We start from the raw sequence: 24,693 nt of genomic DNA, 5'->3' as shown, positions 1-24,693 counted from the left end.
TACGCCCATCCTTGTTGTTTCTCCTTTCTGGATCGTTCCTTCGTTCCTCTTGAGTCCCAACTTGACTCACCATGCGACTATTGTTCCCTTCCTCCGATTGCTCGGGAATCAATTCCGGTTCCTCAATAGGTATGATAGGTTCATCCCTATTATTATGCAACATTTGTCGCATCTCCTCCCTTTGTTCGGCTAGCATAGCCCGAATCATGGCTTGCACCGCAGCCATTGTTATTGGTTCTGGCGCTGCTGCTACAACAGGTATTTGCTCAATCACTGGCGGTTGATTCCTGTTTTCATCTGCGTTTCCAACGCCACTCCTCGTTCTCACCATTTTGATCTACACACCGAATAATTTCACCTTATTACTCCAAACGATTACATGCTAGTTCTAATATCGTATACATACGCTTAGAATCCTAAACACAAAAACCTTCAGATCCGGTTGGCAACAAACCGTAGATCCGAACAAATAATATCATATATGGCAACATATAACATTTAGCACATAAAAGCATTTTAGGCAACTTTCCTAAAATAAACTAGTGCTCGTGTCTAAAATCCAACAGACACACATCTCAAAATTCCACTTAGCATTCTAAGTTTAAGTCTAGAAATCCTACAAATTCCTAGTTCGCTTAAACTAATGCTCTGATACCAACTACGACATCCCCAAAATCTCGGCCAGAAAAGACCGATTTTCATTTATGCTTTTAAATATTTTCAGAGTAAATCCTTTTGATTTGAAAGAGTTGCGGAATTTGTTCCCAAAACAAAACATGATAAAATAATATTTATCAAAGCATTTCATCAAGAGATGCATTTCATTATATAATCAAAACTCGGGATGTCATGTTCCGATACAGACCATAAAGCATAAACGATAAACATTACAAGTCATTCAACAAATATATACATATACAGACTTGTAAACAAAACAACAAGATGATCCATCCATCTTACGCCCTTGTGCCACTTCCTGTAATACAAATAAAACTGAGTGGGTCAGGCTTGGGAGCCTGGTGAGCATATAGGGTTTTCAACCCACAATAAATAAGTTATATTTAATTTCACCAACCAATCACTATCCCGATTACCCATTCCCGTTATCCTCACTTTACGTCCCTAAAACAACTATCTCAAGGGACCTAATCTAGGATTTTCATCGGGACGGACATCACTGCGAAGGGGTTTCCTCAACAATAGATATCCTAAAGGCAACCATGAGGGGGATAGAGTACACCGGTGAACACATCGTTCACAACACCTACAGGTTATGAACCTGCTAGTGTTCCACTGGACTGTCTAGAAAGAGTCCGTGGTCGTTATCCATACTCCGCTGAATAACTAGATCAACAACAACAACAACATCGAGGCCTCTCATCTGTTTATTACACACCAACTATCTACCCATGTTCTACCCAACATATTAGTAGATAAAAATATATATTTTCATACGTAGTTTAAAGAAAACCTGTATAGCATGCTTTTAATCAACACATATGTCACATAACAGATGAGGCACACCCACATAACACATATCTCATAAAGAAATAAGCAGATCTATAAGATAGAAGAGAGTGAATACTCATTCACACATAACACAACCAAATATATACACATAGCACGTATTTTTATATAAAATACTTCGTATTATTGTATTAGAAGAAATAACTACACACTCACTTGATCAGAAGACGATCCGACAGCACTACGGCTTATAGAAGTAGTAATCCACAGCAGATCTGGAAGATCTCCTCGAAAATCGAACTTCTCGCGGGCAGAGCTTCGACTCGGGAACCGCGCTTCTCGGGATCTTCGGGGTCTCGGGACTTGCCTCGGGGCTAGAGTATGATACCGGGGCTTCGGGGTAGCTTCGGCACGAAAAACGATGCAAAAGACTAGAGAGAAGAGAAGAAATTGAACAACAAATGAGGCTGCCTTCGGATCCTTTATATAGAGGCTGGAACCTCGGAGTACGCGGGGCGTACAGGCGTACGCAGCGCGTACGCGTCCGAAATCGTCATTGCATGCGTCATCCGAAGTGTCGACACTATCGGAGTTACGCGATAGCGTAACCTCGTACGCGGGGCGTACTCCGGATTACACCGGTGACACGGCTTCGGATAATACCTTCGATTTATAATTAAATTTAATTATTAAATGATTAATAAACTTCGGAAATTCATAACTTCTTCATACGAACTCCGTTTTCGACGTTCTTTATATCCACGCGAAGGTGAGACCATGCTCTACGACTTTCGTTTAGACTCCGTCGGCTAATTTTGACTTTATTTTTATTAATTATTTTTAATAGGCCGCGACAGAAACTTTCGTTATTAATTCATAACTTCTTCGTTTGCCGTCCGTTCTCGCCTAACTTTTTATCGCTTCGATACAAACAACGAGATCTTCGATTCTCATTTAGATTGCTTCGGCTAAAAACTGCTCGATCTCAAATCGAGTATTTCGGGCTGTATACCGCTAAGCCGGAACTTCGATAAATCATAACTTCCTCATACGAAGTCAGATTTGGGCGTTCTATATATATTCGGAAACCTCGTTTCAACTACTACAACATAGATCAAAGATATTAAGTTTATTTTACACTTAAATTTTGACGCTTATTTTTATTCTTAATTAATCAAACCACATAATTAAGCAATTAAGCACAAAACACATAATACTCAAATAATACAATCTTATTATTTCAAAACGGGTTACAAAGGTTAACCTAGACTATTATATTGCTAATAACGGCAAGCCCGGAAACACAGGCGTTACAATTCTCTCCACCTTAGAATGATTCCGTCCCCGGAATCACACATCAAAAAACAAATGCGGATAGCGACTCAACATGTCACTCTCCGTCTCCCAGGTGAGATTCGGCCCATTCGTGTGTTTCCATCGGACAAGCACTAACCCAACCATCTTGCGTCGCAATTTCTTAGTCTTTCGGTCAACAATTGCCTCTGGTTCTTCAATCAACCTTTTGTTCTCATCAATTCTCAATTCAGAAATTGGAATTATGTCGGGAACTTCTCCCGTGAACTTCCTCAAATAACACACATGAAAAGTGTTATGAATTCCATTCAGTTCTTCTGGTAGTTCGAGCTTGTAAGCTTGGTTCCCAATCCTCTGAAGAACTTTAAACGGTCCAATAAACCTTGGACTTAACTTTCCCCTTTTACCAAATCTTATAAGTCCCTTCCACGGCGAGACTTTAAGCAAAACCGAATCCCCAACCTCAAAAGTTATCGGTCTCCGCTTCTTGTCAGCATAGCTCTTTTGACGATCCTGAGCTGCTAACATTCTTTCCCTAATTATTTTCAACTTTTCAGCAGTTTGATGAACCAACTCCGGTCCCATAAACTGCTTTTCCCCAGCCTCAAGCCAACAAGACGGCGTACGACACTTCTGTCCATACAAAGCTTGGTAAGGTGTCATCTTAATGCTCGAGTGGAAACTATTATTATAGGAAAATTCTACCAACGGTAAATGTTCATCCCAATTACCTAGGAATTCCAGAGTACATGCTCTCAGCATATCTTCAAGTGTTTGTATCGTTCGTTCGCTCTGACCATCAGTCTGCGGATGGTAAGCTGTACTTAAACACAACTTGGTACCCAATTCCTCTTGTAGACCTTTCCAAAACCTCGATGTGAAACGGCTATCACGATCTGACACAATCGTTAACGGAACACCGTGAAGCCTCACAATTTCCTTTACGTAAGAATTCGCAAGCTTCTCCATAGACCATTTCTCCCTGGCCGCTATGAAATGCGCACTCTTAGTGAATCGATCAACGACCACCCAAATCATGTCGTGACCATTCTTTGTTCTGGGCAGTTTAGTGACAAAATCCATAGCAATGTCTTCCCACTTACCCATAGGCACAGGCAAAGGTTCTAAACTCCCGTACGGTTTCTGATGTTGTGTCTTGACTCTCGCACAAGTCACACACTCGGCCACATACTTTGCAACATCAAGCTTCATCGTCGGCCACCAGTAGTAGGGTTTCAGGTCCCTATACATTTTAGTGCTACCCGGATGAATCGAGTACATGGTCTTGTGAGCTTCTTCCATCAGAAGATCTCTAACTCCTCCTGTCTTAGGTATCCAAATCCGATCTTGGAACACCTTCAGTCCATGACTGTTTACACCGAACACCAACGTTTTGCCCAAACGTTCCTCCTTTCTGTCATTCTTCTCAGAAGCTTCGCTCTGAGCTTTCTTTATACTTTCCAAAATAGTTGAGACAACTTCAATTCTCAACGCTCTTGGCCTTTTCCTTTCGGGATTGACTTTCCGACTGAGAGCATCAGCAACAACATTAGCTTTACCGGGGTGGTAAAGTATCTCGCAGTCATAGTCTTTAAGTAATTCTAGCCAGCGTCGTTGCCTCATATTCAATTCTTTCTGATTAAAGAGGTATTGGAGACTCTTATGATCAGTGAAAAGTTTGCACTTCGTGCCATAGAGGTAATGCCTCCATATTTTCAGAGCGAAAACTACCGCTGCCAACTCCAAATCATGAGTCGGGTAGTTCTTTTCATGCTCTTTCAGCTGTCGAGACGCATATGCTATCACCTTTTCTCTTTGGGTCAAAACACAACCCAAACCAACACCAGACGCATCGCTATAGACAGCGAAGTCTTCAACTCCATCGGGTAGAGAAAGTATCGGTGCCTCGCATAGCTTCTTCTTTAGCTTCTCAAATGCTTCCTGATGCTTCTCACCCCAAGCATAAGTAGCTCCTTTGTGGGTCAAAGCTGACAATGGACTAGCGATCGAAGAAAAGCCTTGGATAAACCTTCGGTAATATCCGGCTAATCCTAAAAAGCTTCGAATCTCCGTGGGACTTTTCGGTTGTTCCCACTTCGTCACAGCTTCGATCTTCGCTGGATCAACCATTATCCCTTCTTGGTTGACCACGTGACCCAAGAATTGGACTTCACGAATCCAAAAATCACATTTGGAGAACTTAGCATACAGCTTCTCCTTCTTCAAGACTTCTAACACTTCTCGCAAGTGTCTGCCATGCTCCTCCTGGCTTTTCGAGTAAATCAGAATGTCGTCTATGAACACTATCACGGATTTATCAAGGAACGGGTTACAAACCCTATTCATCAAATCCATGAACGCTGCTGGAGCATTGGTTAGTCCAAACGACATAACCAAGAACTCGTAGTGTCCATATCTAGTTCTGAATGCAGTCTTCTCGATATCTTGCTCTCTTACTTTTAGCTGATGATATCCTGACCTAAGATCGATCTTCGAGAAATAGCTCGAACCTTGCAATTGATCAAACAGGTCATCAATCCTCGGCAACGGATATCTATTCTTTATTGTTGCCTTGTTCAGCTCTCTGTAATCGATGCACATTCTCATACTTCCATCTTTCTTCTTTACAAATAACACCGGAGCTCCCCAGGGCGATGAACTAGGTCTAATGAAACCGTTGTCCAATAACTCCTGAAGTTGCATCATTAGCTCCTTCATCTCCGTCGGTGCTAATCGATAAGGTGCTTTCGCAATTGGCGTTGTTCCTGGCAACAAGTCAATACGGAATTCCACTTGTCGATCAGGCGGTAATCCAGGAAGATCTTCGGGAAATACTTCCGGATAATCACACACAACTGGAATATTCTGCATCACCTTCTTTTCCTTCTTAGCATCAATCACGAATGCTAAAAACGATGTACACCCCTTGGTCAAACATTTTCTGGCTTTCATCAATGAAATGATTCCAGAATTCACTCTGCGTTTATCTCCATACACCATAAACGAATCTTTCCCAGGCGGGTTTACTTTGACTATTTTCTTCTTGCATAAAATTTCGGCGTCGTTGGCGCTAAGCCAATCCATTCCCAATACGATGTCGAAACCATTAAGTTCGATAGGCAATAATTCCTCGTGGAACTTATTCCCATTCAGATCAATTAAGATGTTTTTTCATGCGATAGCTAACAGGTACAAACTTGCCACTAGCAACTTCGACTAATAAGGCATTATCTAGTCTAACAACAGGCAAAGCTAGCTTTCTACCAAATTCATGCGATATAAAGGAGTAGTTGGCTCCAGAATCAAATAAAATTTGGGCAGGCAATTCGTTAACGAGAAAGGTACCTGAAGCGACATCAGCTTCATCTTTAGCAGCTTCCAGTGTCATCTGGAATGCTCTCGCCTTTGGCTTTGGCGGAATGTTAGGTCTAACTGACTATGGTGTGTGCACTGCAATCTCTCCGAGCTCCTCTTTTGAAAACTAAGTACCTGAAACCAAAATTAAAAACCGTAAGCATGAAGCTTAGTGAGCTCCCCCAAACTACCACATACCATACAATAACATATAAAACACATACTAGGCCTTGCCCACTGCATCGGACCGAGGTCCGGACTAACTGGGGCCTTGCCCCCTGCATCGGACCGAAGTCCGGAAATTGACTGGGACCTTGTCCCCTGCATCGGACCGAAGTCCGGACTAACTGACTGAGACCTTGTCCCCTGCATCGGACCAAAGTCCGGACTAACTGGGGCCTTGCCCCCTGCATCGAACCGAAGTCCGGAAACTCACTGGGACCTTGTCCCCTGCATCGGACCGAAGTCCAGACTAACTGCGTCGGACCGAAGTCCAAAACTAACTGAACAGAACATAACATAAACATATGAACTAGCATGAACACATATATACTACATACTGCATCGGGCCGTAGCCCGGAACACATAACACATAAATCCTGTCTGAGCCACGAAGGCATCAAACATACTAACTACTGCATCGGACCGAAGTCCGGAAACTACTGCTAGCTATACGGGCCGGCATTGTAGCCTTAGACTCGTTCCTACTGGAAGGAAACTCACCTCGTGATGCTGACTGCTGAACTCCTGAATGAGAAATCCCCGACTACTGCTCCGGCTGCTTCCCAGCTATCATGGGAAAATAAAATACTAATTCAGAATAGGGATTCTCCTATGGGTAAAATAACCATTTTACCCCTACTATGGCATGGGTCACAACATGGCCCAAAAACCCTCAATTCCTTCTAAACCCATCCATGGCCCCACTAAAGGCCCACTAATGGCCCAATTTGCTCCTTTGGGCCCAAAGCCTTTTATTGGACCTTACTCAAGCCCAATGCTAAATCCTTGGTCCTTAACAACTGAATTCTGATGGCCCAATAAGGCCCAAGGACCCTAAGTCTCAACTCAGCCCACACCGAGGCCCAAAATGCAATAAGCCCAACTGACTGCGCTACGCGGGGCGTACTCTAATGTACGCTTAGCGTACTGGCCTGCTAGAGAGTACGCGGGGCGTACTCATTTTGTTAAGACACTTTTCATTTAAGTGCTTAATACTCCGACTCAAGAGCCATAAACTTAGATCTAGGTCTTATTCCATGCCCTAATCCATAAAGTTGCTTACTTTATGGCTTCCATGACTTACATAAGTCCCAACTTCAAAACCCATGTTCTAATTCCATGAAAGAAGGTCTTAACTCATGCATGAACTCATTTGGACCATAAAGATCGGAACTTTACTGCTTATGGGACTCATATGACTCTAAGGGAGGCAACCCTGGTCCTAGAAACGGGCTTAAGTCATCAAGTCCCAATCTTGGGACCAAAAAGGTCCATAAACTTGTACTAAAGAGATCTAAGAGGTTAATCATCAAGCTCAAGACTTTTTACCTTGCCAAGGTCCGAAATGAAGCACTTATCCCAGATCTACAAGCTCTAGCTTCAAAGGTTCCTCCTTGCCAACCTTCTTCTCTTTGCTTCCAAGCTTTAATCCACCAAAATGGGTTCTCCAAGGTCAAGATCTCATAAAATGAAGGTAGGGACGTTCTAGGGTTTCTTCTGAGATTGGGGAGGCTCATATGGGGGCTAGGGTTGGAACCATAATTTCCTTTATATAGTGCTCAATCCGAAATTAGGGTTTCATAACTTTTAGCGTACGTTGGGCGTACGCCTTGGACACCCGCGACCAAGCTGCCTCATTATGCTGGGCGTAACCCAGCTTACGTTGGGCGTACCCACGCGTGTTCCAAACATGCATCCAGGGCCTTCCATGCAAACTTTTCTCTATAAGGGCCATTCTTGCCAAATCTTCAAAGTGTCATAACTCCTTCATTCTAGATCCGATTCTGATGAACTTTATATCCACGAAAAGGTGACGAGACACCCTACGTTTCTAACAACACAACCAGGCCCGAAAACTTCTCGAATAATAACTCCAAATTTAATAAAGGACTAAAACGCCCCTGGCCTTGGCCTCTGTAATTCCATAAACGAATATTTTAGAACAGGGCGTTACAACTCTCCCCCACTTAAACTATACTTCCTCCTCGAAGTCCGCTACGACCAATTATATCACCACACCTTGCCTGGTGAGTCTAACCCTTTTGTCCATCACCCCAGCCACTCTCAGTGCTGATCACTGCTGTTGGAACATACTAAATGCTTCTTATTTCCATAACTTAGTGCTGAGTACCCGTCCCAGCGAATGGATTAGACAATCCTTCGAGTGAAAGATTCATCCCTGCAGCGGTTAAGACTCATACGAGAGCTGCGCAACAAGGTCAAACCCTCCCCTCTGAGATTATCCAACCCTGCTGCGAGAGGCGTAACACCCTCTGTCAACTTGCTGCCTCTTACCATACCTTCCTTATCGCTACCGCCGCTGACTGAAAATTATGATGCCTCTCATCTGCCAACCGGATGCACTGAGACCACCCTGCTCCACTAATCTGCCGATATCTGGGTTACCGGACTCCCACCGGTCACTACACCCCATCACAATCTCCTAGTCGCTTCCAGCGACTTTTGAAGATACCTTGACTATCTATAACTGTTCTATCCACTCTGCCACTCATACTGAGTCGATGCTGCTGGAACCAACCTACTTATCTCTCATCTAACTACTCGAATTCCAATAACTCGAGTCTTCCATCCTGAAAGAAAGGCTACCTGCCTAATTATCCTTGCAGATCACTTATACTTGGCAGATGATTCAACTGATCCTGCTGTGAGAGACTTGCCATTTCCAAATTAACCAACTATACTATCAGCACTTGCATTCCAACACGAATACTAATACTGTCCATAACACTGAAACTATCCGAAACACTGAGCACTGATCTGCCTGAAACATTGAACTGTCTGAAACACTGATTTGCCTTATGGCCGCTTCCCAAAATATCTCGAGACCTTCCTGGTCTCCAATCATTCATCGGTTATTTGCAACACCGAGTTCCAACTCAATTGTGGAGTCCAAAGACTCCTCACTTAGTCGCTCCCATGACTTCTGAACGAATCTTTCTCTGGAACTAGTTTCCACTAGTTATCTTGTCACTGTGGCTCTATCAACCTCCCGGTCCAACTGACCGAGTCCACGTCGAAACCTGACATCATCAAATCTAAGACTACAAGTGATGGCTCCCAGACTAACGGTAGCTCCTAACATACACGAACCCAAACGATCCACTGCTACCCTGATCTCATAACTGTGGTGACGATCCAACTGACGAATCGCCAACTTAACCTTAACTGAACCATTTGGGAAATCCGAAATCTAACCCGTGGATTCCCATATCCTTACTGCTGCACCCGAAATGGCGGGTACCACTGCTTCCCCCGCGTCCAAACAACGCGCTCATGCTCTCTACTAACGTGACGAGTGCTACGGCCACATCCGTAAACTTACAACTCCCTAATATTATCTGGCTGCTAGTGAATGCTACGGCTACCCCCGCAGACTTACAACACTCTACTACTATCTGACTGCTAGTGAATGCTACGGCTACCCCCACATACTTACAACACTCTACTACTATCTGACTGCTAGTGAATGCTACGGCTACCCCCGCAGACTTACAACACTCTACTACTATCTGACTGCTAGTGAATGCTACGGATACCCCCGCAGACTTACAACACTCTACTACTATCTGACTGCTAGTGAATGCTACGGCTACCCCCGTAGACTTACAACACTCTACTACTATTCCGAGGATATCCTGCCTATTCCTAGTCCTGCTAGTGATTCCTCATTCTGATTTCTCAAAACCAACCCTCAGTCACCGAATACTGCGTCAATCTCGACATCTTATATCCTTGATATACTTAGCGTTTTGTCGAGGAATTCTTCGGCTTGGTTCGCAAACCAACCGTCTACTAATCCGGATACATGAACTATTGTTGGGAAGTTTCCAAACTCCCAACTCCTGAATCTACACAACCCTGCATGTTGTCTCGACCACTGGCTCCTAACAATGAAGCATCTCTTGTTAACCCTTCTCAAGATCCTCATTCCGACTCACTAGAGTCCTACAGGCGATCCTCCAATCCTGGATTCCCAACCAGCTACTAACCATCTCAATTTCATGAACTAACTGTTGGGAAGTTCCTCAACTCCGAATCCTGAACTCCTCAATACATCCATCGTTGTGCTACTATCTTTTATTCTCAGAGGTCTCGTACTCATGCTGGGTCTACGTGTTCTTATCCTTGTATACTCGGAGGGTTCTCCCCCACTTGGATCCGGCTAAATCCTTACTGCTCACTGGTCGAAAGGATTTCCCTATCCTTCCTTCCATGAAAAGGGCGATCTGCTGACCGCCAACGTTTACCCTTGTCGGCGCTCCAACTAACTTTTACCAGATCCGGACCATTCTTGCTGTCTAACTTAGCACCCTTCAATCCTTAACTGTATTTGCTTTAGGGACTACATCCCGAGAACCTGCGTTTGGGGTGCACATCCCCAACCCACTTCCCTACTGTCCGCTGGCTACCTCACTAGAAGCTCTAGATTGTCACTACCGAGAATATCACTGATCAATTCTCGACTAACACCTTCCGCAAGTAGTGAGGCACTACTGAATCTTACACATACATGCTACAATTACTATATCCGGAGTAACCTGCTCTAGAGGGGACGACCTCCAATTCACCATTCTAATCCCAAGGTATGCAAATGGCATATAACTCAATCACAATCAAGTAATATAATGCTCACAGATACATGCTTACTAACATCGATGCAATATCATAACATTAGAGTCACTACAAAAAGGGAGAATTCAAACTACATACCTGCGATCTAGTGCGGCTCGATCTTGCCTTCCTGCAGAATCATGAACGTTGGAACCCGAACTCCCTCCCTCTTTCGTAATATCTGTGACGAAACATGGGTTGCTTTAACCACTCTATGAGGGCAATTTGCCCTGAAATGACCAGGTTGATGACAACGGAGACACAGCTCTTCCCTCGATGTGCATTCTCGGCGGAGGTGACCCTTCCGTCCGCACCTGCCGCACTACGACCTGCTGCGAACATTCCCATGTGCCCCTGCATCTCTTGCACATCCACCACGACCTCTCAAGTCTCTGTCATCAGCTACAGCAATGTCTAACTGTCCAGCTTGCCGAGCTAGATCGGAAGCCCACTTCCTCTTCCTCAGCTGACTATTTGAGCCAATCTCCTTTTCCCGGGGCACCCTGACCATCCCACTCATCGCCTGGGTAGCTGCGGCTCGCCTCTCGATCCCGGCGACGACCCTATTGGTGACACGCCCCATGGTGTCAGATAACTCTTCGCGGAGGGCCCGAGAAACCTCTGCAGCAATCCAATCCTGCCACTGACTCTCCTAAAAACATGGTCCACCATTCACTTTTGATCCCAGACTACAACAACTAAAGGTAGGATCCTCCTTCCAGAAGGATCCTAGGGGTCCACGAACTTCGGGCTCTAGATAAGCCCCCACCTGCTCTGCAAAAATGTCGGCCTGGAAATCCTCAAGACGACTATCCAGAAGCTTCACTACGGCCTCCCTAACCGAACCGAAAATCACTGGAGTCTGATCAATGATGTTGTGCATAATCTCTGCAAAAATGAAATCCCTCATCTGATCATCAAGCTGCCCGACTCTAGAACCTGAGCCAGATCCCTCCCTGGTACCTGAACTGCTAATTGGTATCTCGCGCAACAACACCATACTGAAAACATAAAACATTACTTATAAAAATACCCTCCGCTGCCGAGGGATCTCTCACATACTCTACTAGTTCCCTAGTTTTGCCTCGGCTCCTCTTGAATCGAGTACAGATCCTCTGCTTTCAGTAGTACGGGCCCATACTACCTTCCACATCTATCCGTACTTTCCTCAAGAGTTACTTCGACTCCACCAAGTCACTTCTACTACTACTGATCTCTGCTACTCTCATCCTAGGCTTGCCCTAGGGAACCTCTAACTCCACCTAAACAGTCCCCAGCTGCTGAAGGTATCCTTGTAATGCCAATTAGCCATCACTTGAATACCATCACATGTAACGTGACTCAGATAATCCTTCGAGTAAGTGACTCATCCCTATAACGGTTAGACTCAAACGAGAGCTGCGCAGTAGGGCCAAATCCATCATTCTATGATTATTCAACCCTGATCACATGTGATGTGACGTATTCACCTAATGGCTAACCCCCATCACTCAGAGTCCCACAAAGCACAAAGCAAGCAGCATTCGGATAAAGGAAACATACTCATGCAAAACTATTCTCATAACAAGAAATTGTACTAGCATACAATGCTAAGCTCATACTATCGGGCATAACCTACACAGGCTATCCTACTACTATCTACTCGATATTAGCATGCAATTCTTATCAAGCTGAAACACATGTAGTAGGCACATAAGGCATCCTCCTAGATCCTTAGTCCCATTCTAGCATGCTGTTCTACTGAAACTGAAACTGATAATCATAACATAAACTTGTATGGGTAATTTGGGAGTACTTACTTGAGCTCGGCTGATTGCATGCATCACACCCTTTTTCTCTTTTAAAGTTATTTTCTTTCTAAATATTCTTTTCGCTTTTTCTAAAACTCTTTTCTTTTCTCAAACTCCTTTTTACAAAAAATTCCTTTCGAAAATGTTTTTCTTTTGAAAACCTTTTACCGTTTCCTTAGTTTGAGTCCAGACACACTCTTAAGTATGTCTGAATCCCTCAAACCAAGGCTCTGATACCAACTTGTAACGACCCAAAAATCATGACTAAAAATTTCTTTTTAAAACATTACTAAAACCATATTTATAAAAACGTATCATAAGTCATAACATAACTTTCGAGTATTAAATTCAAAACATAATCTCATTATCAGAGTAAAACATTCCCCAGGCTAACTGACTATGGTGTGTGCACTGCAATCTCTCCGAGCTCCTCTTTTGAAAACTGAGTACCTGAAACCAAAACTAAAAACCGTAAGCACGAAGCTTAGTGAGCTCCCCCAAACTACCACATACCATACAATAACATATAAAACACATACTGGGCCTTGCCCACTGCATCGGACCGAGGTCCGGACTAACTGGGGCCTTACCCCCTGCATCGGACTGAAGTCCGGAAACTGACTGGGACCTTGCCCCCTGCATCGGACCGAAGTCCGGACTAACTGACTGAGACCTTGTCCCCTGCATCGGACCAAAGTCCGGACTAACTGGGGCCTTGCCCCCTGCATCGAACCGAAGTCCGGAAACTGATTTGGACCTTGTCCCCTGCATCGGACCGAAGTCCGGACTAACTGCGTCGGACCGAAGTCCGGAACTAACTGAACAGAACATAACATAAACATATCAACTAGCATCAACACATATATACTGCATACTGCATCGGGCCGTAGCCCGGAACACATAACACATAAATCCTGTCTGAGCCACAAAGGCATCAAACATACTAACTACTGCATCGGACCGAAGTCCGGAAACTACTGCTAACTAAACGGGCCGGCATTGTGGCCTTAGACCCGTTCCTACTGGAAGGAAACTCACCTCGTGATGCTGACTGCTGAACTCCTGAATGAGAAATCCCCGACTATTGCTCCGGCTGCTTCCCAGCTATCATGGGAAAATAAAATACTAATTCATAATAGGGATTCTCCTATGGGTAAAATGACCATTTTACCCCTACTATGGCATGGGTCACAACATGGCCCAAAAACCCTCAATTCCTTCTAAACCCATTCATGGCCCCACTAAAGGCCCACTAATGGCCCAATTTGCTCCTTTGGGCCCAAAGCCTTTTATTGGACCTTACTCAAGCCCAATGCTAAATCCTTGGTCCTTAACAACTGAATTCTGATGGCCCAATAAGGCCCAAGGACCCTAAGTCTCAACTCAGCCCACACCGAGGCCCAAAATGCAATAAGCCCAACTGACTGCGCTACGCGGGGCGTACTCTAATGTACGCTTAGCGTACTGGCCTGCTAGAGAGTACGCGGGGCGTACCTGCAATTACGCTCGGCGTACTCATTCTGTTAAGACACTTTTCATTTAAGTGCTTAATACTCCGACTCAAGAGCCATAAACTTAGATCTAGGTCTTATTCCATGCCCTAATCCATAAAGTTGCTTACTTTATGGCTTCCATGACTTACATAAGTCCCAACTTCAAAACCCATGTTCTAATTCCATGAAAGAAGGTCTTAACTCATGCATGAACTCATTTGGACCATAAAGATCGGAACTTTACTGCTTATGGGACTCATATAACTCTAAGGGAGGCAACCCTGGTCCTAGAAACGGGCTTAAGTCATCAAGTCCCAATCTTGGGACCAAAAAGGTCCATAAACTTGTACTAAAGAGATCTAAGAGGTTAATCATCAAGCTCAAGACTTTTTACCTTGCCAAGGTCCGAAATGGAGCACTTATCCCAGATCTACAAGCTCTAGCTTCAAAGGTTCCTCCTTGCCAAACTTCTCTTTGCTTCCAAGCTTTAATCCACCAAAATGGGTTCTCCAAGGTCAAGATCTCATAAAATGAAGGTAGGGTCGTTCTAGGGTTTCTTCTGAGGTTGGGGAGGCTCATATGGGGGCTAGGGTTGGAACCATAATGTCCTTTATATAGTGCTCAATCCGAAATTAGGGTTTCATAACTTTTAGTGTACGTTGGGCGTACCTCCTGGTACGCTGGGCGTACGCCTTGGACACCCGCGACCAAGCTGCCTCATTACGTTGGGCGTAACCCAACTTACGCTGGGCGTACCCACGCGTGTTCCAAACATGCATCCAGGGCCTTCCATGCAAACTTTTCTCTATAAGGGCCATTCTTGCCAAATCTTCAAAGTTTCATAACTCCTTCATTCTAGATCCGATTCTGATGAACTTTATATCCATGGAAAGGTGACGAGACACCCTACGTTTCTAACAACACAACCCGGCCTGAAAACTTCTCAAATAATAACTCCAAATTTAATAAAGGACTAAAACGCCCCTGGCCTTGGCCTCTGTAATTCCGTAAACGAATATTTTAGAACAGGGCGTTACAGTTGTCATGTATCTTTTTATCGTTGAGCTCCTATTAACGAGATCTTCAATTCTCGTTTAGGTTGTGTCGGCTAAAAATCGGTTGATGTAATATTTGAATTCCGAGGTGCATACTGTTATGCCAAATCTTAGAAAAATCATAACTTCCTCATTCGAAGTCAGATTTGGGTGTTCTTTTTATGCACGATCTTGGTGTAATGTATACTACGACTTTCGTTTAGATCGCTAAGGCTAAAAAGTACTTTATCGTAAACTAACTTTCTATGTCACACAACGTCATGCCGGTTTTTGTCATGAAACTTCGACATGTAATAACTTATTTGTTATAACTCAGATTTTGGCGTTATTTATATCTCCAGAATCCTTGTCACGACCACTACAACTTTCTTCATAAATATTGGATCTATCTATTATTTTATTTTTGACGCTTATTTTAATTCTTAACTTATTATATCTTATAAATGAGTATAATGCACATGAAATCACATAATTCACATAATATTCAAGTAATTCCTCTTTATTACTTCAAAGTAGGTTATAATTGTTGACTCTAACTATTACATCATCATACTAATGCTTAACCTAGAAACACGGGCGTTACATATCATATCTTCCATTTCGGAACCTGATATTTTTGAAACTATCATGCATAATCCATTTCCGAAACTCACTACTCCTCCACCCTACGTCCATTCAATCCACCAACATCACAAATGACAACCTCACCAATCACCTCATCAATTCAAATATCATCCATTCCTCTTCTACCACAAATGAGCTCTGTTGAAACATCTCTTCCTCTAGTCTCAATCCTAATTTCTTCACCAATCTTTACAGACTCAACCATACCTACAACATCAATTGTCTCTACTTCACCAGAAGATCCTATTATTAAATCTATTTCGGAGGAGATTAGGACTTCAGGCATCCCTGGTAACACATCTGATGTGGAGCCAAATGCCACTATTAGTGTATCATCAAAACATCTTCCTCTGTTCATCCTTTCCATGACGATTCTGATATCATGTTCAGAGATGATCAGTAACCAATTGCTGACTTCGTCTTCCAACCATTCATTGTAAATATCAATAGTGATAACGACGAAGCTCTAATGACAAAAGGCCAGTTCAAGCAGCTGAATGAAAAGCTTGATTCCATTATGGAGTATTCAAATGCCTTTTCTTCATCGAAATGGGAATATATGTTGACAAAGCATAAAGCTACTATGGAAATGCTTACCTCCACCAATGCAAAAGTGCTTGAAGAAACAACCAAGGCTAATCAAGTTTCCGAACAGAAAATCTCCGAAGCTACAGAGAAAGTCTAGAAATTGCAGCGGAAGTCAAGGAGTTCATGACCGACTTTCAAACGTCTTTTGAAAAGAATGTAGCTCATATGAACAAAGTCATAGAAGGATTTCAGATTTCTTTACAAGCAGAAAAAGAAGCTCTCTCATCCTTACGATCAAACATTTAAAATGACAATGCTGAACTCAATTCGCCCATTTCTAAAAAGCTCACCAAATTACAAAAAGACTTGGCCATTGAGAATAAGATTATGGATGCTTTGGCCGATTAAACTCAGAAAACGAAGGTTCTTCAAGAAAAATTGAAAAACGCATCGCTTGATATTTCCAAGCTTGAAGAAGAGAAACTTTTAGTTCAAGGTCACAATTTTGAAATAAACCAATGATTGATGTGAATCATTGAGTCTCAAGATGCTCCATTTACGGACTATGCGGGTCAGATTCTTTCTGAAAATTTCCATCCTGTCTTCGCAATGCTTTATGAAATTAAGGGTTGAGAAGCGGAGCCTCTTCAAAACAAGGGGGAGATACGGAGGTGAACTTAAAAAATATATATCAGATGGGCCACATGAAGAAAACAAGCAAAGTTGATGCCATCTCGTTGGAAAAGAAGACTATGGTAGAAAAACTTAAAAACATCAAGAAATTAAGGATCTTCGGAAGGGTCATGTATCTTCCGGCTTTGGAAAATGCAAAGTCAATATAATTTTGGAAGAGGATAATGAGGAAGATTATGTGATGACTGAGTCGGAAAAGAATGTAAGAGAGAAAAGAGACAAAGAGCTTGATGAACTCAATGCTATCAGGCAAAAACTTGATGCTGAAGATTGAAAATCAGAAAACCTTATTTCCAGCTTGGACTCTTGAGCGGATACAAAAGGAAGCAATCGGCGATCCAAATCTCTATTGGTTAAAACCAACAACCTCCTTTGACATAAAAACGATGTAGAATGCCAGTTGGATTTCCCCATCACTCCGAGGGTGTTTCTCTTCAAATGCTTTGAAAAGATAGATAAATCCTTGATCTCCAACACTGTTGCAAACCGAAATCTTTTCTTGTTTTTTTTGAAATATGCGAAACCGCAATACAAATCATGGAGTTTAAAAAGAATACTGGGACTGAAGGTTGGCTTGCCGGTTCAAACCGAAGACTTTCTGAATGTACAATTCAAAGGATTCTGAGGTTCCAATCATGTTCTTCACGAGTTCACTTTGGATGGTCTGCCATTTATAAACCCCTTTGATTGGATCTCGTTATTTAACATTGTTGCGAAGGATGTGAAGAACTATGAGCCCACCTATGATCACTTGAAGATGATAATTAAGTGTTATATCCTGGATATTACAACGATGGATGTTGAAATGGCTTTTGTTTTGAAAAATAGATCAATTTTGAAGCCGTTTGATTAACCATAAGACATCCAACATCTAAAGGGATGAATCATTGGCAAAAAGCACTGGAGCATCGTCTAAAAAATGAAGGATGGTGAAGTAATTAAGAATTGCATGTTCTTTTTGAGGGATAAGCATTTGTACTCTACAAGTGCTCTGAACTCCATGCTTACAAGGGCCGAAGCGAACAAGACCAACTCAGATGCGGATGTCAAATGTGTTTTAGACATGATTCGTTGGTATGTATCTATCCGACCAACCCTTCTGAAGATTATGCCGAAGATTTTTGACGCTTAAAGACAATAAAGAAGGCTTCATTCCGATTTGACACAAAGAGGGAGATTGTTGAGTCATATTTTATGTTATATCAAATGGTAGTTTTCAGAATTTTGTGTTGTTCCAATTCTGAAATTGGCATGTCTGTTTTCGGAATTGCTGTCATGCTTTGTCTATATATAGCGTCTGTATTTGACTTTTATGGAACAACTTTTATAATGTTTTCTTCCAGCATAGAAAGAATAGTTCCGATCACACGAACTGTTCTATTGCTGAGATTAATGGAGTCCAACTTCTTTTCAATCATCATTGTTCCATATCTATATATATACACACACACAGACACCTGAGAATCGTATACATGTTTCTGTGAATTAAAAACAGGGCAGGTGATTGTGTATAATTATGAGTAGAGTATACTCAAGAGAATTGACAGTAGTGTCAATTTACTTGATATACATGTGACATAGGTTTGATAAATGTGTTATATTTTATTGTAGTTGTTATTCACTAAGCCGTAAAGCTAACAATGTTTTGTTTGTTGATGTGTTGCAAGTAGATTATTGTGACTCCCGATTCGATCTTGTACTTGAGGGCAATACGATCCTTGTGATAAATCTTTGTATGTCAGAGTGTCAATGTACACCAATATTATTTTTATAAATTTTTAAATGATAAGCGATAAATTTTGTGGTCCACCTGGTGTGAAAAATTGGACGTCACACTTAGAGCTATGTTTTTTCTATGGGGAGTTGACTTGGGTGAGAGGAAGCTTCATTAGGCCCGTGCGGATAAGTTCATGGCTAGTTACAATGAAGTTGGGTTGGGAGTTTGTAGTCTTTTTCCTTTAATATGACTATGTTGTTCAAACGGTGGTGACTTTTTTACTCCCCCCAAAAAGTTGTTTTTAGCAAAAATAACTATTTGGTTTGAAGATATTCTGGTTCAAGAAAAAAAAATTTCTGACAAAAAAATACATTTCGGCCTAAATTCGGGAACGGTATTTCGCTATTCCGGATTTTAGACTGAAATTTCGGATTTCAGAGAAAATAAAATTCAGAATTTTAAGAACAAGTCCAAATTCGATGACCAATTCCCGGATTTCAAAAAAAAAATAGTTATTTACTTAAATTTAACAAAAAATCAAGCAAACATAGTAAATATGAACTACATATGATATTAGTATATAAAATCAAACATTGTATAGAAAAATAATGACATTAAGCATTTTGAAATTGACATTTTAAATATAAGTGGTGAAAATTTTTTCCGAAAAGAAAACAAACAAAAAATAATTTCGAAATTTGAATATCAAACTCGGAATGAAACATTCTTTAAAAGATAAATTAAAAAAAACTTCTGAATATGAACAATAGTCCGGAATAAAGCATCCGAAAAAAATGATTATTTTTTAAAAACTAAAAAAAATAGTTATAAAAAGCTAATTTATATAGATCACTTCATTTCACTTGATAACATCATGTGATTTAGGTAGATTAGTGGAAAAGGTTAGAGGTGTTCGTTTGGATGGATCGGTTTAATCCGATTCAATCAAGTAAATCCAAATTGATTTCGGTTTTCAAAACATGGATCCAAATTGTCCAAACTAAATTCAAATCCGATCCGATCCGATCCATTTACAATTCGGTTGGATCGGTTTTTATAATTCGGTTTTCAAAAACCGAAACATTTTAAAACGACATATAATTATAATATTAACCAACTTTACACAAGAAGCAAAAACTAATAATTTAGTTGTGAATTTAAATTTATAAACAACTAATAAGAAGATATATATATAGTTAAATATTTTATAGATACAAAACTTTCGAGAGAAAATGCATATTAATGTTTTTTTTATTGGGAGGAACGTTTTGAACCTATTTGAAAAAATAAATTACAAAATTAATAAATAATTATAGATATATATTATAAATAGATAAATAATAAATGTTTATTCGGTTTTTTTGGACTATTCGGTTCTTATTTTATAAACCAAAATCAATCCGAAATCCAAAATAATAATTCGGTTTTGTTCAAAAACCAATCCAAAAATCCGAATATCCGAACCAAATAGTTCAATCTAAATTGTCCAATTGAATAATTCGGTTTTATCCGAATAGTGAACAGCCCTAGAAAAGGTTAACATGTGAGTGTGAAAAAATGAAAAAAAAAAAAAAACTTGTAACGTACAAGGAGTTTATGCAGCAAGGGAGGATAAGATTTGCTTCAATCGATCAAGATGCCATAGCCCATACGTATTATATAATTACAGTATTGTTAGACTACGACAGTGCACGATCTTGAGTGCCCCATAGCAGCAGCTAACATCTTTAACCACCGAAACCCCGCATTCTGTGCCATTTGGGGGTTTAATCAGTTATTTATCCCCAAATTTCTTCCATAAACACTTCGATTTGTGAAACTAAATCGACTTTGATATGCAAAAACTTGGTGGATGCGCTGGAGAATGTTGGGGTGGATTCGTGGGATGTTTAGTGAGGAGAAAACAGGTTGATGCAAGTGTCGCTAGAGCTGAGGGCTTTCAGTTGGCCAAACGTCTCTCTGTTTTTGATCTCATCGCCATTGGTAAACTTTCAATCAACTTACGTATCATCACCTTTCACCTTTCATCGTCTATCTGTTATTAATTACTTCTCGGATTTACGTTAAGTAAAATCGATACATATATATGTTTTGTTGATTAATACACGCTGTTTCTCCTAGTATCGTTATGCAATGAATTTGTTATGTTATATATGTATGTATGTATGTATGATGTTGGGATGCATTGGTTTCAATTAACCTAAAAGTTGAATCCAATTTTATCAGGAGTTGGAGCAACAATTGGAGCTGGAGTTTACATTCTTGTTGGAACAGTTGCTAAAGAGCAAACAGGGCCTGCAATCACAATATCATTCCTCATAGCCGGAATAGCAGCTGGACTTTCAGCATTATGTTATGCAGAACTGGCATGTCGTTGCCCATCTGCAGGGAGTGCATATCACTATTCCTACTTATGTGTTGGAGAAGGGTAATCTCGTAATTTCTCCTAACAATTCTATTATTCATATAATCATATTTTCTTTCTGCAAATCAACATTCTATCCCCTTCAACTTCCAGTGTTGCTTGGTTGATTGGTTGGTCCCTAATTCTTGAATACACTCTTGGTGGAGCAGCAGTCGCCCGTGGCATATCCCCAAATATGGTGCACTTCATCTTCTTCTTCTTTCAACCTAATTTGTAATTTCAATTTTCTTTTTCTTTTTCGAATTATAATTTCAATTTTAAACAGGCTGTGTTTTTTGGAGGTCCAGATAAGCTTCCTGCTTTCTTAACCCGACCCACCATTCTTGGAATTGTAGTTGATCCTTGTGCTGCTGTTTTAGTCTTCATTATAACTGGACTACTCTGCACTGGAATCAAAGAGGTATTTTAGTCCTTTCAATTAATGACTTATTCTTATAGCACTTATTCTTAAATTTTTATTATACTAATAATAAAATGAATACTTTTAGAGTTCATTGGCTCAAGGCATAATTACAACCATAAACGTTATAGCCTTGCTTTTCATCATAGTAGTTGGTGGATACGTAGGTTTCAAGACTCAATGGGTGGGATATAAGGTTCCAGGCGGGTAATATGTTCATTTTTTTCTCAAGTCTTAAATTACCATTTTACCTTTGGCAACATGAAACATGGTTCTGATTTCAGGTATTTTCCATATGGAGCTAATGGAGTACTTGCTGGATCTGCAACCGTTTTTTTCTCATATGTTGGTTTTGATGCAGTAACCAGCACAGCAGAAGAGGTAACACTAGTGATTTTGATTGTTCTTTATGAAGGGTATAATTGTAATTTTCATATCGTTAATATTACAGGTGAAGAATCCTCAGAGAGATTTACCTATTGGGATTGGGGTATCACTGTTTACATGCTGTGTTTTGTATATGCTTGTATCTGCTGTTGTGATTGGTTTGGTGCCATGTTCCCAATTAGACCCTGATACCCCTATCGCCTCTGCTTTTGCTAGTTATGGAATGAATGGAGCAGTGTAAGCATACGCCATTTCTTTCCAAAGGGTATAATTGTAATTTCATCTTTATTTTATTTACATCTAAAACCATCATCATGATTTCAGATACGTTATAACAATCGGATCTGTTACTGCTCTCTGTGCTGCTTTAATCGGTGGAATCCTTCCTCAAGTATATATATGCTTATCACTTTTCAACAAATCTTCTCGACTTTTTTTATTTTTTTATTTTTTAAAAATATATAATCATACTTTTGTTGCTATTTTCAGCCACGAATCCTAATGGCAATGGCAAGAGATGGTTTACTTCCATCTTTCTTTGCAGATATAAATAAACGAACTCATGTTCCAGTGAAAAGTACAATTGCAACTGGAATCTTTATTGCTTCCCTTGCATTTTCCATGAATGTTGACCAATTAGCAGGCATGGTAAGTCGTTGACTTTTTTACTTTCTTGACTATAAAAGTACAAGATTACCCAATAAGTAATAACCACACTTCTCTTTCAGGTTAGTGTAGGGACATTATTGGCATTTACTGCTGTTGCAATTTCAGTCTTGATTCTCCGATATATTCCTCCCGAAACTACCCTCCTCCAATCACCATCCCCAGAATCAGAATTCAATAATGATAATAAAGATTTAACTCAAAAAGGTGCATCCAAAGTATGCGTCAATTCTTGTTATTAAAATGATTCATTATATTTTTCTGTTTATTACATGTATTTTTCAATTATAATAATAACTTTATTACAGATAAAGGAGACGAAGCAAGAAGAAGGAAGATGGCTGCTTGGAGTATATCCATTGTTTGTGCAGGAGTGATTGTGTTTGCATCTGCGGCTTCAGCCAAAGCCATTCCGATGTAAGTCGGAATCATGAATTCCATTCCGTTGTTGTCATTTCATCTCATATTCTCATGTGTTAATAACTTGTATCTTAATCAGTGTTCCTCGGGTCACATTATGTGGGCTGGGATCTGCTGCGCTATTGTCCGGTCTAGCTGTGTTGACCAGCATTGACCAGGATGATGCCAGACTCACCTTTGGAGAAACTGGAGGTATCTTTTTATATTATTAATTTTTTTTTTTTTTAATTTCCAGGATATTTACAAATGTAATGTGCTTCAGGTTTCCTATGCCCATTTGTGCCATTTCTGCCTGTTGCTTGTATTCTTGTGAACACTTACCTTCTTATAAACCTTGGGTGAGTTTGTTGGTTTTATTTATATGGTTAGACATTTTATTTAGAAAAAAAGTATCTTCTTTTTTTTTTTTTTTTTTTTTTGTGTGTGAAATTATTCGATTTTTAATTGGGAGATTTGTTAAATATACAGAATTGGGACATGGATACGGGTTTCAGTGTGGCTGGTGATTGGTGTGTTGGTTTATGTGTTGTATGGAAGGAAACATAGCTTGCTAGTGGATGCTGTATACATGCCAATTATGGATGAAAATGAACATGAAATCGATTACATTTCATAGCATTTTTGATTTTTTTGTACAACTCACATCATATTTATTTGATAGTGGTTATGTTGTAAGCTATGTGAATGTATATATTTGGAAAGAAGTTAAAAAAATCGATGAGACTATTGCCATTGTCCTGTTTTAGTCCATCAATTTTTTTGTGTGTAAAGTTTTTTTTAAAGTATTTTCAGCACTTAGACCCTTTCTTGAATGAAGTGTTAATAGACATAGACTTTGAGGACATAGTAGACAAAGTTCTTACCATTGAAGAAAATACATACAAATGGTAAATTATGGAGTTTTGAATGGTTTCTTGACCTCTATCAGTAGTGGATCCCACAGTCATCCATCTAACCCTGATATTGAGGATGAAATTAGTGATATCATTTGATTTGAGTATAAACTGAAGTGTTATATATCCAATTCATTGATGACACTTCATTCAAATAGTTGATTGTTGAGTTTTGAAGTTTCTGATGTTAAGGTGATGATCATCCATTTAAATAATGGACTAATAAAAAGTAGATAGCACGAAAATATTGACATTGTGAGATCCAAATCATAATTCAATTACATAAATATAAAATGCAGCGGGTTTCCTACACATTAGTCTATCAGGGGGTTTAACGACAATCAATTTTGTTGGATGTTTCACATTCAGAAAGGAGATAGAAGAGGATGCATCATTTCCACATGTGTCATGGTTGATACATCATGACATGAAAAAGATATTAATGAAATAGTGAACATGTGTAAACCCTAGTAATATCACCGTCACTATCAAATAACCATAGAAAATACTAAAGCATTGCCATTTCCAACATGTACAACTCATATCATTTAGATTAATAACACATTTTTTTCTCCATATAATCATATACTTCTAAGATGGTGTTCTTGATAGG

At 40.4% G+C, this 24,693-nt stretch overlaps 1 protein-coding gene across 2 annotated transcripts; it reads left to right on the top strand.

Annotated features, from left to right (window-relative positions):
• The first annotated feature begins 20,565 nt into the window (after window positions 1-20,565).
• Window positions 20,566-23,925, top strand: LOC111887451 (cationic amino acid transporter 2, vacuolar). 2 transcript variants are annotated; one of them, XM_052764614.1, is made up of 15 exons: window positions 20,566-20,872; window positions 21,116-21,317; window positions 21,408-21,492; window positions 21,580-21,714; window positions 21,803-21,921; window positions 21,999-22,095; window positions 22,166-22,186; window positions 22,241-22,338; window positions 22,426-22,492; window positions 22,591-22,749; window positions 22,830-22,974; window positions 23,076-23,184; window positions 23,267-23,379; window positions 23,450-23,525; window positions 23,656-23,925. In XM_052764614.1, exons 1-15 carry the CDS (start codon window positions 20,725-20,727, stop codon window positions 23,801-23,803), a joined length of 1,722 nt encoding a protein of 573 aa, XP_052620574.1. In that variant the 5' UTR covers window positions 20,566-20,724; the 3' UTR covers window positions 23,804-23,925. The 2 variants fall into 2 exon arrangements, with proteins under 2 accessions (XP_052620574.1, XP_023739393.1); XM_023883625.3 differs by having other exon boundaries at window positions 20,567-20,872; window positions 22,166-22,338.
• Window positions 23,926-24,693: the final 768 nt, after the last annotated feature.

This window comes from Lactuca sativa, chromosome 6 (genome assembly GCF_002870075.4).
Source record: "Lactuca sativa cultivar Salinas chromosome 6, Lsat_Salinas_v11, whole genome shotgun sequence".
Classification (NCBI taxonomy): domain Eukaryota; kingdom Viridiplantae; phylum Streptophyta; class Magnoliopsida; order Asterales; family Asteraceae; genus Lactuca; species Lactuca sativa.
Note: the sequence above shows the minus strand (reverse complement) of the source record. Positions and strands in the feature narration are given on the sequence as shown.